Genomic DNA, 16,699 nt, shown 5'->3' on the forward strand with positions numbered 1-16,699 from the left:
CAAAATATAAATAAAGAAAAAAATACAATAAAATATTGTTGGAGAGAACACCAACAAACAACAAAAAAACTGGACAGAATTATTGAAGAAGACAACAGCCAGACTAAGGAATTGCATCTTTTGTCCTATACGGTGGTGGTATAAATATATTGGACCTGGAGGGTACAGTCTTTTTTGGGTCATCTTTAAAGTGGAGGGGAGGGGGACTTTAACAATAGTCTAGGACATCTGAATCTGCAAAGGTTTTCCACATTTAGATCACCTGATACTGCTAAAGTTTTCCACATTTATGCCTCATTCACACGGGAGACGGCCGGCATGTACAGCTCTGTGCTGCGTGCACGGCCGTATCGGGCAGCTCTCGGGATGGACTGGTGCTGCGTGTGATTAGTACGCGGCCCCCATCCTTCTCTATGGGATTACGTGGCTGGATCCCGTCTGCGTCCGAGCTGGGTCACCTGCACCCGTACAGACCTGCACTTGAGGTGAGCGTAGGGCGGTGTACGGCCGCGTATTCCCATAGAGAAGGACGGGGGCTGCGTACTAATCACACGCAGCACCTGTCCTTCCCGGGAGCTGCCCGATACAGCCGTGCACGCAGCACAGAGCTGTACATGACGGCCTTAGAGAGCTTTTTAAAGGTTACTGGGCCCAAAAAAAAAACAACAAACAAGGAAATGATGTGCAAAGTTGTCACAAAAAAAAAAGGTTAAGATTTTCTTATCCTGATGCACTTTTCACATTCAGGTTATAAATTTCAGTCTGCGCCATTTTAATGCTGCGCCAATGATAGCTATTGTCCCATTTGGACATCATTGGGCCCATTGACTTGAACAGATGTTCCTTCAACTTTTCCAAAATTAGTTGCATTCTATTTCTTTGTTTTGCGCACTTATTGATAAAATCAGGCAGATGTGCCTACATTCACTACCGTGGGATAAAGTAGGATTTACCAGATTCCTTTACAGAGTATCCCAGAGCAAGAGAACAAAAAATACCCATGATGCTACAACACAGAACCCCCATGCCTAGAAACTAAAACAAAGGCAATGTGGATGACGAATGTTGCGGGAAAAAGCAATATACTAAAGTCTTCTGAAGGTGGAAAAACTCTTTGCAGAATGAGGATCATGAATTCCATGGAGAATTTTGGCCAGCGACCTTAGTGAGGACCATATAAGCCCAATGTGGGGGAAATTCTGACCTTTCAGTTACTGATGGCTACAAGTCCCAGCTTGTCATGTCAGTCTGAAGAGCAGAAGGGCCACTCTTTGCAAAGCCATTTAAAAAACAAAAAAGGGGGCATGCCACTGGTCACTAACAATAAATCAGCAAAATAAAATTTGACCAAAAAAAAAAAAAAGAGAAATAATAAAATAAAAAGAAATAAAAATTGTTACAGGAGTAATATACAAAGCTTTCAAGAAATGTTGCAACACGCACTCACACACAGCAGAGAACATTCAGAAATGGCCGAGCTGAAGAGAAATAAAAGTCCATCGAGCATTCCAACCGAACCGTAGTGTTCAATTCGGCCAGCGTCTTCCATTTTACTTTTCGCAAAGTCCACGTGCTAACTTATTGTCTTGCATTTTTTTTTCTTCCATCCAGAGACTGAAAGGCAGCGAGTCGAGGAATGCCAAGCGTTAACTATCAGCGATGCTATTTATTGAAGTCTAGAGCTGGTCATCCAATGTGGCAAGATCAACTATCCAATCCACAATCCCAACTTTTGCAAGAAAGTTTTTGAAGTCTACAATCCAAAGCCAGTCTTGTTTTGTCCTTCAAGATGTTGGGTTTGAGCATACATAACATTTAAAGTGAATACGTCCTGAAAGCATTCCATCCCCCCCTCCCAACTAGAGCATCATAGGTTATCCACCAAAACAGGAACAAGAGAAACAAGTGACCGCCATCTTCATCAAAATGATCCTTCTCATCTCAGTAAATATACCCACTGTTCCCGGCCTTCAAAGAATTCCACCTCACCAGTCCAGCATAAAAAAAGTGTCAGAAAAACTTCCCTATGGCTTTGTAAGACTTAGAAAAGTGGTATCTAAAGCCTTCATTTATTTATTTTAAAGCCCGAGTCAAAACAAGAGATCGACTCAACCATTTTCTCGAAGCTTAAAGAAACATTCTTTCAACTTGTCCTTGTAGCTTATATTTTTTCAACAAACCATTGAAACGTCAGTAAGAAAAAAAAACAAAAAAAACAGCACCAATTATTTTACAAAACATTCAAAAAAAAAAAAAGAAGGGGGGTGGGCTGAAGGACTGGGATGAGAGCAGGTCCGTAACCAGGCTGCTAAAAAAAGTGCACTGTTGGCCTTTAGTACTACACGTGGAACCTGAACTAGTGGGTGATGCCTTCAGCAGTGGACACGTGCAGGCATTGAAAAAAGGTATTGGCAGCAAAAAGGGGGTTGCAGAGCTTTTATTTAACATTCTGCTGACTTGAGACAGAATAGAGAAGCTAAAAAAAAAAATATATATAGATTTACAAATAAAAAAAAATTAAAAGTCACAGCTTCTCAGCAAATAAGCCAAAAAAAGGATTCTCTGCTGTCAGATAAAGTAAAGAGTGTTAAAAAAGGTGAATCTGCACACCCAACTTGAACCAAATACTCAAGCAAAAATGGCGCCACGCTTCTAAGGACTGACAACGAGCTGTTTTTGTGTAGAGCATTCAGTCAAATTTCTTTGAGTCAATGCAACAAGAACATTGTGAACAGAGAAAAAAAACAAAAAACGCTGCCACTGTTCTTAAGCATTATTAGTTTCATGGAGTGCATTGTTACAAGTGTCCTGTGCCCTGTCCCAAACCCCGCCCCCCCCCCAAAAAAAGCACATTTGAAATATTAAAGAAACAGGTAAACAATTTCTAGAGCTTCAGTCAGTCAGCGAAAACTGAACGAAGGTCTCTCCTCTTGGTTCATTTTCACCAACATCATTCAGTCTCCATCACTTTCAGCTTGTTGACACTGACTGGGAGGGCAGGAAATGTCTGTCGTTTCATAATCTATCTTCCAAGGACTTGTGGTCAAGTCCTGATCATGGAGTAAGTCAGCAATTTTTTTTTTAATTTCATTTTTTTTTATATATAAACAGAACATAAATTTTAAAATGTGTTGCCACCTCCCTCAGTCAGGTGATAAAAAAAAAAAAGCATGGAGCTAAGAAAAGCTTACTGGGAGTTTCCTCCTTGTCGAAAATAAAAATAATATTCAAAAGCGCAACAGAATCTCAAAAATAAAATTAAAAAAAAACGGAACAACCTCAACTTTTTAATTTCACTTTTTCCGTTGCCTCAAGCTTCACTCTGTTTTTTGTTGTTGTTTTTGTTTAACTCAACAGAAGTTCACCTTTCCTCAGCTTCTTCATCATTGTCTTTATGATGTGTTCTCTTCTGAACCTCTCAAGATGTTTTGTTTTTTTTTTCCCATTGCCGATGAGATGAGGAAAAAAAAAAAAACTAAGATGAAAAAAATAAAGAAAAACCATTTCCTCTGGAGATCCCAGGAAAATGTAACAAAAAATAAAGAGACAACAAACAAAAACCAAGAGTGATCGTGTCCACCTGGGCCGTCTTGGCATTACTGAGATGGCAGCGGGATCATTCAATGTTGCTGCTGTCGAAGCTGTGGCACTGCAGGTCGCTGGCGGCGTAATCGCTTCCGGGAAGCTTAAGTCCGTACTTGTCTACGCACCAGCAGATCCCACGCTTGCGACCTCTGGAGGGCTTGCACTGTCAAGGGAAAAGGAAAATAATTTTTGAGAAAATGGAACTTGGGTTACATAAAACTTTGATACTAAAAACTCTGCAACTGGTTTTGTTTTTGGATTAAAACAAATTCTGTCTGATCACCAGCCATGAGTTCTCCGAATACTCTTACGGGGGAGGATCCACTAGAGGGCGTATGACCACAAGGAATATAAATCCACTGTGTGCAGAGAATTGCAATCAATGGGGAAGATGGGGGGGGAGAGATGCTGTGCTGGCGACGCCATCCACTGCATGGTCTTAGCAACCTGGCTAGGGGCTGGGCGGACCAGCCGCCATAGTGTCCAAGGTTGCCAAGTGCTGGGTGGGGAGATGTGTATGTCACGGCATAGCCACCCTGCAAACATTGTGCAGCAGAGTGGCCATGCCGTGACCCAAAGAGATGCGGCCTGAGGCAACCGCCTCATTATAGGGATGGCCCTGACTGTGCAGAGAGCAGAGCTGGGGAGGGACCCAGCAAATCCCTCCCTCTACAGGCTGCCTGCAGAAAACTACAGGAGGAGTGGTGGAGACAAGACCAGTCATCCTGCACAAGAAGAGAGAGCAGCAGTAGTTGGTCTTTATTACAGGAGGGGGCGGAGACAAAGACCAGTCACCCTGCACAAGGAGAGAGAGCAGCAGTGACCAATCTGTATGACAGGAGGGGGCGGAGGAAAGACCAGTCACCCTGCACAAGGAGAGAGAGCAGCAGTGACCGGTCTTTATTACAGGATGCGGAGGCAAGACCAGACACGCAGCACAAGGATAGAGAGAGCAGCAGTGACCGGTCTTTATTACAGGAAGCTCCAAGTCTCACACGGGATTACTGCACAGACCTGGAAAATACACAAAGCTCACCAAGATTCAAGAAGAATACACATGACTCTTATATGAGGACAATATTTGCTTGTCCTGGAGTTCAGCTTTAGGGCTGAGTTGGGAAGACCTCAAAACGAGGTCTTTGATCCTTGCCGGTTCCCACCTGCTGTCTAAGACCTGCTCAGGCCCAACCAAAAAGGAGACCTCTACTATTTGATGTTCAAATACATTTTCTTCCTAAAGACTTGGTATGAAAGAGGTGAGAAATAATGAAATGCCTGACGTCTGCCACCCCTCCTCCCCCACACCCACCTGAAATCTTTCAGCCCTAGGCCCTCACCTAAGTGACCTTTTCACAAAACCAAAGCTTGTGTACGGATGACAGGCACTTATCAATATTACTAATCAAAGCGCCGCCAAAAATCTCTTTGTTGTCTGATACTCTGCGAGCAGAGAAGTGGAATGAAGGGTCCAAGTCTGTGACTTGTCCTAGTAGGTGAACATTTTTTTGGAGATGTTCTTACTTGCTTCCTTTTGAAGAATCCTTTCCGGTCACAGTTAGGAATATAAAATGCCCTTGGGTACACCCGATGAGACATCTTCATGTCCTGCATAACGGTCTCCATCTGTCTACGGCAAGGACCCTGAAACAAAAGTATTATGTTAGTCATTGCAGCAGTAGAAGGTACAAAAGGTTCATTTTACTTGAAACCACAGCAGTAGAAGAATTTTTAATTAGGGAGTAGAAAGGTTTGTAGGTCTATCTGGTTTTTACTGCGATCTGAGACTACATTGGGGAGATTTATACTAATGTGCAAGTGACGCCTATGATACCAGGACAAGAAATTAGGAGAACCAGAGTCACCCGGACTGGGAGGCCCAGCAATAAACCCAATCAAGTTTAATACAAATTGGTTTCTGTTGCCACCTCTATCTTCTTTGAGAGGAAAGCCCCACCGGTTCCTGTCCCTCTGACTCCCTGTCACTAGGACAGGATGGGAATAGAGATCTCCTCAATGGTGCAACCAGAAGGAGCCTCTTAACCTTCCCAACTCTATCCAAATCTCCAGTGCAAGTTTGCATGTCATGAAAAACCACCAATATCAGCGTGTTGGTCCTTGTAGTTGCCCTGTCACTAGGACAGGATGTGAATAGAGATCTCCTCAATGGTGCAACCAGAAGGAGCCTCTTAACCTTCCCAACTCTATCCAAAACAAAATGGAACATTTTTGGCTGGAACCTCCAGTGCAAGTATGCATGTCATGAAAAAGCACAAATAACAGCGTGTTGGACCTTGAAGTTGCCCCCTGCCACTAGGGCAGGATGTGAATGGCGACCTTCCCAATGGTTACACCAGCAGTAAGAACAACCAGAAGGAGCGTCTTAGCCTTCCCAACTCTATCCCCCCAAAAATACATACAAAAATCTCTCTGGCTGGAGCCTCTGACCAAGTGTGCATGTGGTCATGACAAAACACAAATATCAACGAGTTGGACCTTGTAGTTGCACAGCTCCTTGGAGGCCAGTACCCAGGTGTTATGTATGAAAAATACAACTCCAAGGGTTCACATTAAAAAGGACTCTGCACTACAAGCAAAAAATAAAAAAATACAATGGCGTTGTAGTGCATGTCCTTTACTATGGAAAAGTGGGTCATGGATAAATGCACCAACACCCAGTGGGTAGGGTTTCCTAAAAACCCCTTATGGCTCTACGCAAGAATGTTAAGCACACTGATTGGTGTCAGGTGGGATAAGGCTCCCAAGAAGGAAAATGGCATGGATTAGTATGGCCAATGGTGCAGTTTATTGCAAGCAGCAGAACTTGGATGGACCCACCTAATGACACTCACTCATATAAAACTCATTTATAATAAGCGTTTGGCCCATCATACGTTCTTTACCCAGTCAGTGACACCTTTACTCACCATCTCGGACTCGATGCTGTACTCAGAGTGGCTTTGACCTTTGTTCTCCACTGACACGATCCTTGAGGCAGATTGTTTTTTCTGACGGAAGTTGTTCAGGGCGATGACTTTGTGTTCCGGGACCCCTCGGCCCCCTTTGCGAGGCTTTGTCGGGTAGTTTTCGTCTGTCTCTGATGTAGTCGGATCTTCCTCCCTGGACTCCCGCTCTGCAAGAGAATTGCAACTTTGAGTCTTCACAAAACAAACACAAGAAAACAAGTTATTTCTGAAAAGGGAAAACAAATGTACTTCATGTTCTACAATTCAAAAAAAAATAAAAAATGCAACAGTATTTTATGCCAAATTTTTTTAATTATTCACATATACATATTTAATATATTTGGGGTCAGACTGGTGTCAATGAACTAGGGATTCTGTGTCCCTGAAAATAATTTCAGCTCGCTACCACTAGCTATGGACAGCCACTAGGGGGAGACACAGCCTAACATTTTCAAAAACAGCGCTAATTGTTATACCATTAAGAACACAATGGGCTTCGTTGTCCAAAAAAAAGTTTGCACTACCCCAACAACCAGCCACCTTCCAGAGGTCATTCTTCCAGCACAGGTTGGAGAATGCAAGCTCAGCACCGCAGCCCGGCATGTACTAGTGCTCCTTGTTTAGCACCTGGCGGCCCATGATGCTAGTACTAGGGATATTTAGAGTTTAGTCCCTCATAAGCCATGATTGTGGCGTGGTGTCAATGGAGGTGGCCCATTGCTGACCTCCAGCTGGACAAGAAGTCTCCACATTTTTGGACAAAGACAACCAGGTCACCCTCCCCCCTCCAACAAAGAAATCTAGAATACAGAAAGATGCAGCTTAGGAAGGAGGAGGGACTGGTTATGCACATACATTGACTTAAATAACATTTTACAAAAAAGTTACTTTGTTTTGAAAGGCAGCTGCCTCCACACATTCGTACCAATTACTACAGCAAAGTCAAGGAATTCACATCCTCCAGGTGCTGAACATCTCCATGTCCCAGCTGCACTGCATGGCTTGCCTGCAGGGACCAATGCAAAGACTGTACCAAGTCCCTGCTCAATCAAGGTCCTTTAGAGCCCAAGGGGAAAGGAACTACCCCCCCCCCCCCCCCCCCACGATCTGTGAACTACTTCAGAAGCATAGGTTGTGACCCCCTCTTCTGCCTACCCCTCAGTCCGTCCCTGCCCAACCTCCTCTCCAATGCTCCTTGCTTGTGCTACACCTGCACTGCAGCGTTGTGCCATCTCTCCTCTGCGGGGAGTGCCAATTGGACATTTCCCTCTTTAGTGACAAGAAATGTACTAGGTTTGCCCATCTTCCCGACGCTCTGTTTTTCTCAATTTGTCCTGGCAAACAATGTCACCAATTCAGAGAGTTCTGGGAATACAAAATTTTACAGTTGTCACTGAAATAGGAGGGAAATGAGGGAAGTCTTCCAATGGGGACACCTGTCTAAGAGGGGATTTCCCCTCTCTTTGGAGAGGTTTTGTTTCCCTCAATTACTGTTGTGTCTTCAGAACAAGAAGTGAAAGCAAACCTCAACAATGGGGCAGCCAAAAAAAAAAAAAAAAAAAAAGTAGGTTTACTTTTAACTATTCCCAATAAAACACTAGGCATAGGAAACATAATTTCGACTTTGATTATACTATAAAAAGGTGACATCAGGGCAGTGCGGAGGAAGACTGGATGTGGCCCGGCAAACCCAATAGGTCCGCAAAGAGAGTAGAGGCCCCATTGCGGCCGACTCCTGTTGCCACACTGCTGCACACCCACAGTTGCAATGTACCCCTTCTTCTCCAAGACAGTCCCTCAATTGTACAAATGGTTACGCTCCTCTCAATGGCCAGCCGAATGTCCCACCAGGTAGGTAAAGTGGCATCCAAAAGGGCACCAGCAATTTGTCCAGTTACGGGAATGCATCCTGAGTTCCAAAAGGAATGTTTTGGTAGCTATATTTTTAGGCTTAGATTATACTTACATAGGAAAATTGTTTAAGGAAGCTTTAGTCGAGAAGAGACCCTTCAGTTGCTAGGCGATGAGTTTCCCCTCAAACACTCGATCCAAACTTTCTGTCCTCTTACGACATCATTGTGACCTTCCTGTCAGCTATTCAATGCTGTTGAAAAGCCCTGTGACACTGGCCCTGCCCCCCATAACTATCAATTTCTCCGACCAACCCAATTACCACCGCTCCCCCACCTTTCATGAACATACAATCACAGCCCACTCACAATTGGCCTAGCCATCTATGGCCATGCAGGTTCAACAATAGTGTCTACAACTGGGATTAGACGGTTCACTAATACGGTACAAGGCAATGGAACCTACAAGAGCAGGAACAGATTGTAACCAGGAGGACACTAGAAGAGCATGGCTAAGTGAACAGAAAGTCATTCCTAAGTGAGCCACCTGGACGTTCAGGCAGTGAAAGGACGGCAGCTGTTCAGACTTACTAGCCGGAGGTTTGTCTGTCAATAGAAGTATTTGATGACTTGTTTGTAGAGCCTCAAACTTAATTAAAGTTTACAATGTAGCTGTTTTGCCCCCATTAGTGAGCTGTCACTGGAACAGGTGTTCCCATTGGAAGATTTGCACTCTTTTTCTGGTCTGGTGGCAACTCAAAATTTTGGGATTTCCCCTCACTTTCACTCCCGATGACCACAGTCACTAGGAAAAAGAGAGAGAGTAAATCCTACCAACACATTCCATTTTTTTCCTACATGGCATGTGATGCTGACATTACTCCATTCCTTGAAGCATCTGATGGAACATCTGTGGCTTGCATTCTGCCTAGTGTCTTCATAGAATTCCACAGGGGTGACACGGAACAGAGATTTTGTCAGCCACATTGTCACCTGGCTGGTCTCTACCACGCAGGCATGAAGAAGGCACACAGAGAACATTCATGTAGACATGTAGGTCCATTTTTTGCTCCCACATTTTTGCCTTCATTTTCCCCAAGAATATCTCATATTCAACATATTAAGATCAATGTTCATCATATACCAATGCTCTCTGGGACTTTTACGTTCAGTAGGCCTCTAAAAAAGGTCACACAAGTTACAAATCGGACTATACAATGTTCTTTAGAACTTTGCTAATACCTATGCAGTGCAAGGGCCTGACAGATAGGATACAAATGAAAAGGATTGTTTAGGTAGGTCCTCACATTAAATAGTTTTGGTAAATCTAAAAGACAACTGTAGAGTTGATCTGAATGCAATGTGTATGGCTACTTCTGAGGGTGACCATGGGTGGCATTGATATCCAAAGACAGCAGACATACAAGCATGCTGTATCACCTTCTTCCTCCAAAACATATTTGATGGATTACGTTCAAGTACCAGGTCTTCCCATCCACCTTTGAATGTTACCGCTGTTACGTTCTCCATAGTATAGAATAACTAAGATTGGACCGCTTTCTTAATTACCATGTTGGGTGTGTAGACCTTGCAGTTGAAGCTCCTCAAGAAACACCATTATGTTTGCCCAGCTACTGAGGTTATAAGACCACCGTAGATAAAGCTAGAGTTTGGCGGACTCCTTTATATAGAAGGCCAGGTATTTCTTGGAGAAGCTTGTCTGGCATTACAAGAGCCTGGAACAGGCCACGCTATTCAAGCAGTAATTGCTGATACAGGCCAGGTCACTTACAAGGGGGGGATTGTGCAGTCTCACAGCAGCGCGTGGAACAATGTGACTTTTCTCTGGCGGGGTCGTGCTCATGAAATGGGGGGGACCCGGCATAGTTTCACCCACACTCTCCCAGAAGGGCCGTAAATCTGAGGCACAGCAGCGCTACTGACAGCTAAGGAGTTCAAGACAGCAGGGGGAGAAATCTGGAGAGTTCTTAAAATTTAAACCAGGGGGCCGAGCGTTAGGTAATCCGGTGAAACAATGTAAGCCCAGAGCTGCGGATATCTGTCTTTACGCAAGGATAAAGCAAACACAAATCGCTTCTATAGTTCCAGGAGGCAGAAGGGTTTCTACGCAGGTTAACAAATGACTAAGAATTTGGTCTCTGAACCTGGGAGAGCTGCTGACCTCCTAAACTAGTCCCCTAGAATTCGGTGTCTGTGCCAGCCGCAACTTAAATTCATTGGGTGCCATGCCAAGTCTATGACCGCCCCCACCACTGCCAGTTGTAACAATTCCTGCCGAAGACACGGGGACCCCAAAAACAGAGTATTTTCCACTTTTTGTTCATCTCAATGCTGATCTCTTGCTGCCTCTTTGCTGCCCACATAACGTGAGTTCAAATGGCCACCTGAAGTCTCCATCAAAAGCATGTGACAGGGTGACAATGCTGATTTCAGGGGATGACACCAGCCTGATGAAGGGGACACTGCAAGCGCTTGCACTTGAGTGGCAATATCAATAAATGGACTTTTGCTGATGGCACAAGACATTATGGTGTGCTGGCGACCTCTCTTGAAATTTGTATTGTATCTCATGGCGCCATCCATGATCAACACAAGCACTTGTAGTCATTTGACATGGTTCTTATTAAATGAACAGATGGTGACCCTGAAAGGATTTTTGGTGTGCTTGTGACACTTCTTCTAAGGCTTAATGTAGCAAGCGGCGCCAACCGCGGTCACTGCGAACACCCTCCCCTGCTATTGGGATATCCGGTAAGGAGTGCAGCAAGTTCTTCATACATTCTCACTGCAAGCACCCACCTGCATCTTGCGGGGGAACGTATCCGGTAAGGAGTGCAGCGAGACATCTACTCATTATCTAGGGTGACAATGCTGAGCACAATTTGGAGACAGGGACAAAGCGTTGTCACCCCATCACAGGAAGTGCCTGAGGGACCTTAAATGAAGCACCACCAGGTATTATTGGAATAAAAGTTGCAGATCCAAATATATTGATGACTTTTGATATTACATTAACGTGTTTGAAGTATAGGTGAGATTCTAGTGATTGGGATTTCATCTACTTTTGGTTTTCCTTGGTCTCCACTGTATTCAGTACTTATCAGCAATGTTTACAAACAACTATCCCGAGATATTATCATGTCTGGTCCGTCTATAAATACGAGGCTAATTCTGGCTATGTGTACATCGGATGTGCCCATCTCCCCTCCCCTCGTTCCATTTTTTGATGAGCAGGCAGATAGGAAACAGATGCCTATTTGGACCCATGCTGAGGAGGTGCGTAGAGGGCAAAGTGGACTTCTGTAAGAACATACAGCAAACAACTGAAAAAAGCAAGATGGGAACACTTTGTCATCCAGAAAGCGCCACAAGTATATTAGAAGGTCAAGATTTCTGCCTGGGCACCAAGCTGCATGTTCACATCGTAGCATATCTGTAATAAGGTGTGGGTGACGGAATAGAAGACTGGACAGAAAGAGACACCTTGCTTAGGACTCGTTCACGCACTTGGCCCCTAGATGTGGTGGCTGCATTAGTTTTCTTTCAGTCGTCTCCCCTTTATTTTAACCTGGAGATCCTGCCTGTAACACACTTGCTGTCATAGGGTGACAACACTCAATACATTGTCACCCTAGGAGAGTGTTAGCCCTATAGAACACTAGCCCTATGTTAGCCCTATAGAACACTTCCCTCCCTCCCTATCACTATAACATAGGAGGTGTTTTGTTGTTCACAGAGGAGACCTCAGACATACTTGACAACAATGTTTGAGAGAACAGTGCAAAGGATAAGGGCCCCCACACCAGTTCAGTGCGTTCCGGTTCACTATTTTGATCGCACCGCACCAGATCGCAGGCACAATGTGCCTTGCGATCCCGCACGGGCGATCGCATTGCGGCCGGAGGGCGTGACTACGGTGCCATTCACCCGCCACGCCCCCTCCTGCCCCACCAAAAAGTGATGCGTGGCGGGTTGCGTTCTGGCCAGAATCGTGCCGGAAGGCACTGCAACTGGTGTGAACGGGCCCTAAAACCTGACCAACCAGGAAGTGCATAGCATCTACTCATCTTCCAGGATGACTTGCGTGCCTTCAGGAAGCTGAAAGTGCACTATTCAAACCGGTTTCTGACCAACATGGCTCTCTCATTGTAGAACTCCAACCTCACAACTGGAGGTAGGCATTGGTGTTCTGGGATCCAAGTTCCTCTCTGGGACATTCAGGAAGATGTTGGACGGTCTATGCAAGGGTATGCGAGGACCCTGCACCCATAATACAAAAGGAATGCCGAGAATTGTTTTTGGGAAATGTGTCCAACCCTATTCGCAAATCACCAACCCAACGGAGGACACAATAGGTATTTTCTTTACAAAAAACAGTCGCAGGGTCAGTAGAGTAACTCAACGCTAAGAAATCACTGCACATAGATGAGGTGGAAAGGTCACACATACCAGTAGTAAATCTGGGTCTAGGTAGTAGTAGTTGGTCATATTCACTTGGTTTTGTTCTGTAATGTTGAAGAGGTTTCAAATGTTCTTCAAGCCACTTCTTCAGTTCTGAGTGTCTGACACACCCCACAATTTATATCCACATGGGGTAATTTCCTGATATCCATTAGAACTGAAGACGTGGATGGGAGAAGCTTCAAAAAGTCTTCAACATTATGCGACAATTCCAGTTGAACATGACCAACTACTACTAGCTATACCGGAGGTGGACAAAACAGTATGGGATTTAGGAGCCATACTGTCCGATTCAGGAGCCAGCTTCATTGACAACACCTATAGAGAACCTCAAAAGTTGGGCACCAGCTGTCATTTTTAAAGAGCATTGGTTGTAATTTGTCCAGCCCTGAGCTATACTATGACCTGGATATCTGAGAACTTTCCCAGACAGTAGATCTGGCCTCCATTTTACATACAAATGGAGAGCTTGGCTTCCAAATGAGTCATATATACACTTTATGTCTTCATGATTTCCTTGTAGCTCTGTGTGTTAGGTTAGCAGCGCAGGTTTTAAATAGTTGACACCCGTGGGTCAGGTCACTGGAGAATGGAGTGGGGCTGCTATGATTTCACCATGGATATCAGCTGTGGAAACATGACCTCTGCAGGATCTCTGACATTCTCAAACAAATCCGGCCAACATCCCCCCCATCCCCAATTGTCTTTAATGCACACACACCTGCTGCCCCTTCCCCCCTGCAAAACACCCCACACTTCATCTAGATCCTGCAACACCAGCAATAAACTGACAGTCTATTTATTCCCAGAGGGAAGGGGGAGGGATGGAGGGAACACCTACCTACAGATATCAGATGGTGGTCAGGCGGCAGGTACGGGCCAAACGGTAAAAAGATCATTCCACAACCATGCACACATTCATAGAGCACAGGTTTAGGAATATGGAGAAGGGAAGGGGTTAGACATTTTTTTAGGAAAAAAATAAATAACCGATGGCAAAAAAAATTAAGCCGTAAAGTTAGCTCCTCCCTCAAGGAAAAATCAGCCTTCAGTGGAATGACCCTTTGAATGCAACTGGAACCCATGCCTACAGAGCAGAATGGTCCCTTTTTTGCGAAGGGAGAAAAGAAGACTACTATTGTCCAAATTTGCCAAACTTTTGGGAGTAGGTCCCATGGCTCCAGATGCAGACAGTAGTAGAAACCCGACAGGAATTTTGATCTTCTCCTCTGGAACTGGCGAACCCAGAGGAAACCCGCACACATGCAGGGAGAACATGCAAAATCCATGTAGATAGTGTCTTGACTGGGATTCAAACTGGCAAGGAGTGCGAACCACTGAGCCACTATGCAAACTGATGACATCATCGCAGCCTTGGCACTGGATTGGGTCAAGGAAGGCTTTAATTCACAGATTGTTTGAAAAATGATACTGTTATATGTCAGGAAATTATTCGTGTAGACTTGTAGCTACCAAAAGGTCCACTTTAGTAGGTAAATCAGTATACTGGCATCTGCCCCAACATATCAATGCCCAAATTCTAGTGATCGGTCACATTCCTTTCATTTATCACCTATATATGTCCAACCGTCATCTCGCATCTGATCTGCTGCCCCCCCTCCTCCAGTTCCCATTCAGCTCATCATCTTCTGTCCTCTTCCACCATACTTGCCCTACTATCACATCACCATCGGTTTATTTTCGCTGGGCGATCAACGTCGTAGCCACCTCATCCCCTCTCGCTGGGCACTGCCATGCACAGGGCCAAGTCCATGTCATACTCCAAAGCAACAAAAATAATCACCTCTGTTCAACGATACAAACTCATGATGGGAGGATAAAGGCGAGTTATTAACAGACGGCGCGTGAAGGCGCCCACAAGTACCGGTTCACTTAAGGTGGAAAATCCCAAGCTGACTTTTAAAAAAAGAGACCCTAATCTCATCATCACTTCTTCTGCTTGATGAAGGGGATCCTACGAGGGGATCCGAAACGTTGCACCAAGTGTTTTTTGCGTGTACGTCAATAAATAGATGTATTCTATTTGCTATTGGAGTGCCGGAGTCCATATTCTTCATATCATAGAGACGGTGGCCATCCGTCGACTACCGTTGTCACCCACCTTATTTTGATGAAACAGAAGTCAGGAGTGCGACGGGTATATGGATTATATTTTAAAGAGACCCTGTCACCAACTTAAAACATGGCAGGTAAAAGCACAGAATCATTATTTTAAATGCTTATTGTAGCGTTTCTCTTTCCCATAAACCCTGCCGATGTACAAGGATGGACCAGAACATGGACATGCAGCATTTCCTTTGATGCACTGCACCACCATGCATAGTAGTATGCTACTGTGCATTTGGGGTCACTGCAATGCAAGTGCATCGGAGCTGCGTTGCCTTAGAGCATTGGGATGCCATTCAAAATTACATGGCACCACATGCACGTACACACAAGGCGCGTTGCGCCGTGAGGAGCATATAATCTAAGTTCTATATTTCACATGCATACAGGGCAAATTCAGAGGAAACCCATGAAAGCACAGGGAGAACATGCAAACTCCTTGTAGATGACGTCCTGACCAGGATACGAACGGGGGGGCCCCCAGTGCTGCAAGGCAGCCACCAAGCCACTGTGCTGCCTGAATTCATTTGAACGGCAGCCGAATGCACATCCTGGCCGATGTGGTACTGCGAGTTGTAGTGGAAAAGTAGCGCATGTACTTTTATTTTACTGCACTGCAATGCAAGCTACTGCAGCCGGGAGGTGCATTGGGGTGCCATTCATATGAACGGCAATGCCCGCTAGTTGTGTTGCGCAATAGTGTGCGTTAATTGCAAGGTATTGTGTGATCAATGTAACGCTATGGTGTGAATGGGCCCTAAACTGGCCATACAACTCCTCGGTTCCCCATCTACACTAAACATGGATGAAGGAATCACCCCTGCGGGTATTGTATTCTAGGTGTGGCAAGCAGCGTGTGTTAAGCCGTGAACAGGGCCAACCAATCAGGAGCCGATTAATCGATTATTGAAAAAGTTGACAACTTTTTCAATAATCGATTATAATCGATTATGTCGATTAGTTGTTGCAGCCCTAATTCTGATCGCTGAATACCTGAACAATGACTGCTGATTGGCCGCAATTACTATTCGACTGACAATTTTCTGCAACGCGCCTTCATTTTAGAATCAAAATTTGTAGAGCCTGCAGGGCCATCTACGGTTAGAATTTTGGCGGATTCCCAGAAATTGAGCAAAATTCCAACAGCATACTGCCAGTCTTACATTCGCTGTCATGACAGACAGCAAACATTTGATTTTATCAGCGGTTCTTTACGAGGACCTGTCACGCTCAATCTGGCTCCACTGTCCACGTTTGCTGCACATTCGCCGCGCTAATAACGAGGATTTTAGCCTGCGGTAATGTGTCTGGATTATACACACACCTCTGCTGCTTCTCAGCCAGAATCAATTAATCTTCCAACACTTCAATGTTTGCCTGGGGATTAAAGCATCCCTGGTAGCCTCACTCTTCTCAGGCAGGCAGGGGGTTAAACAAACCACAGTGGTTCCTCTTACAAATCCCTGTCTGTCCTCGGGGTCTTCAGTCCTTCTCATTTTTTTTTTTATCCTGACACAGCACTTTTCCCTCCCCCCACACCTTGCATTTCCAGCTCCTCCCCCCCTCGCCCCTCCGCCTCCTATTCTGGCACAGAGAGAAGAAAAAAAGTTTAAAAAAAAGTTTAATAACTTAATTTCCTCGAGTTTTGAGAATTTATTTCACACACCCCCCCCCCCCCCCCCACCACCCCCC

General features: G+C 44.9%; 1 protein-coding gene across 1 annotated transcript in view; it reads right to left on the reverse strand.

Annotated features, from left to right (window-relative positions):
- Window positions 1-3,529: 3,529 nt before the first annotated feature.
- Window positions 3,530-16,699, reverse strand: part of IGFBP5 (insulin like growth factor binding protein 5) — a 22,039-nt gene continuing 8,869 nt past the window's right edge. Inside the window, exons 2-4 of the mRNA XM_018552575.1 lie at window positions 6,510-6,715; window positions 5,107-5,226; window positions 3,530-3,748 (exon numbers count right to left, since the gene is read on the reverse strand). Of these exons, the coding sequence (XP_018408077.1) occupies window positions 3,617-3,748; window positions 5,107-5,226; window positions 6,510-6,715 (458 nt within the window). The 3' untranslated portion in view covers window positions 3,530-3,616. The remainder of the gene's footprint in view (window positions 3,749-5,106; window positions 5,227-6,509; window positions 6,716-16,699) is intronic.

This window comes from Nanorana parkeri, unplaced genomic scaffold (genome assembly GCF_000935625.1).
Source record: "Nanorana parkeri isolate BGI_ZX_2015 unplaced genomic scaffold, ASM93562v1 scaffold92, whole genome shotgun sequence".
NCBI classification, from domain to species: Eukaryota; Metazoa; Chordata; class Amphibia; order Anura; family Dicroglossidae; genus Nanorana; species Nanorana parkeri.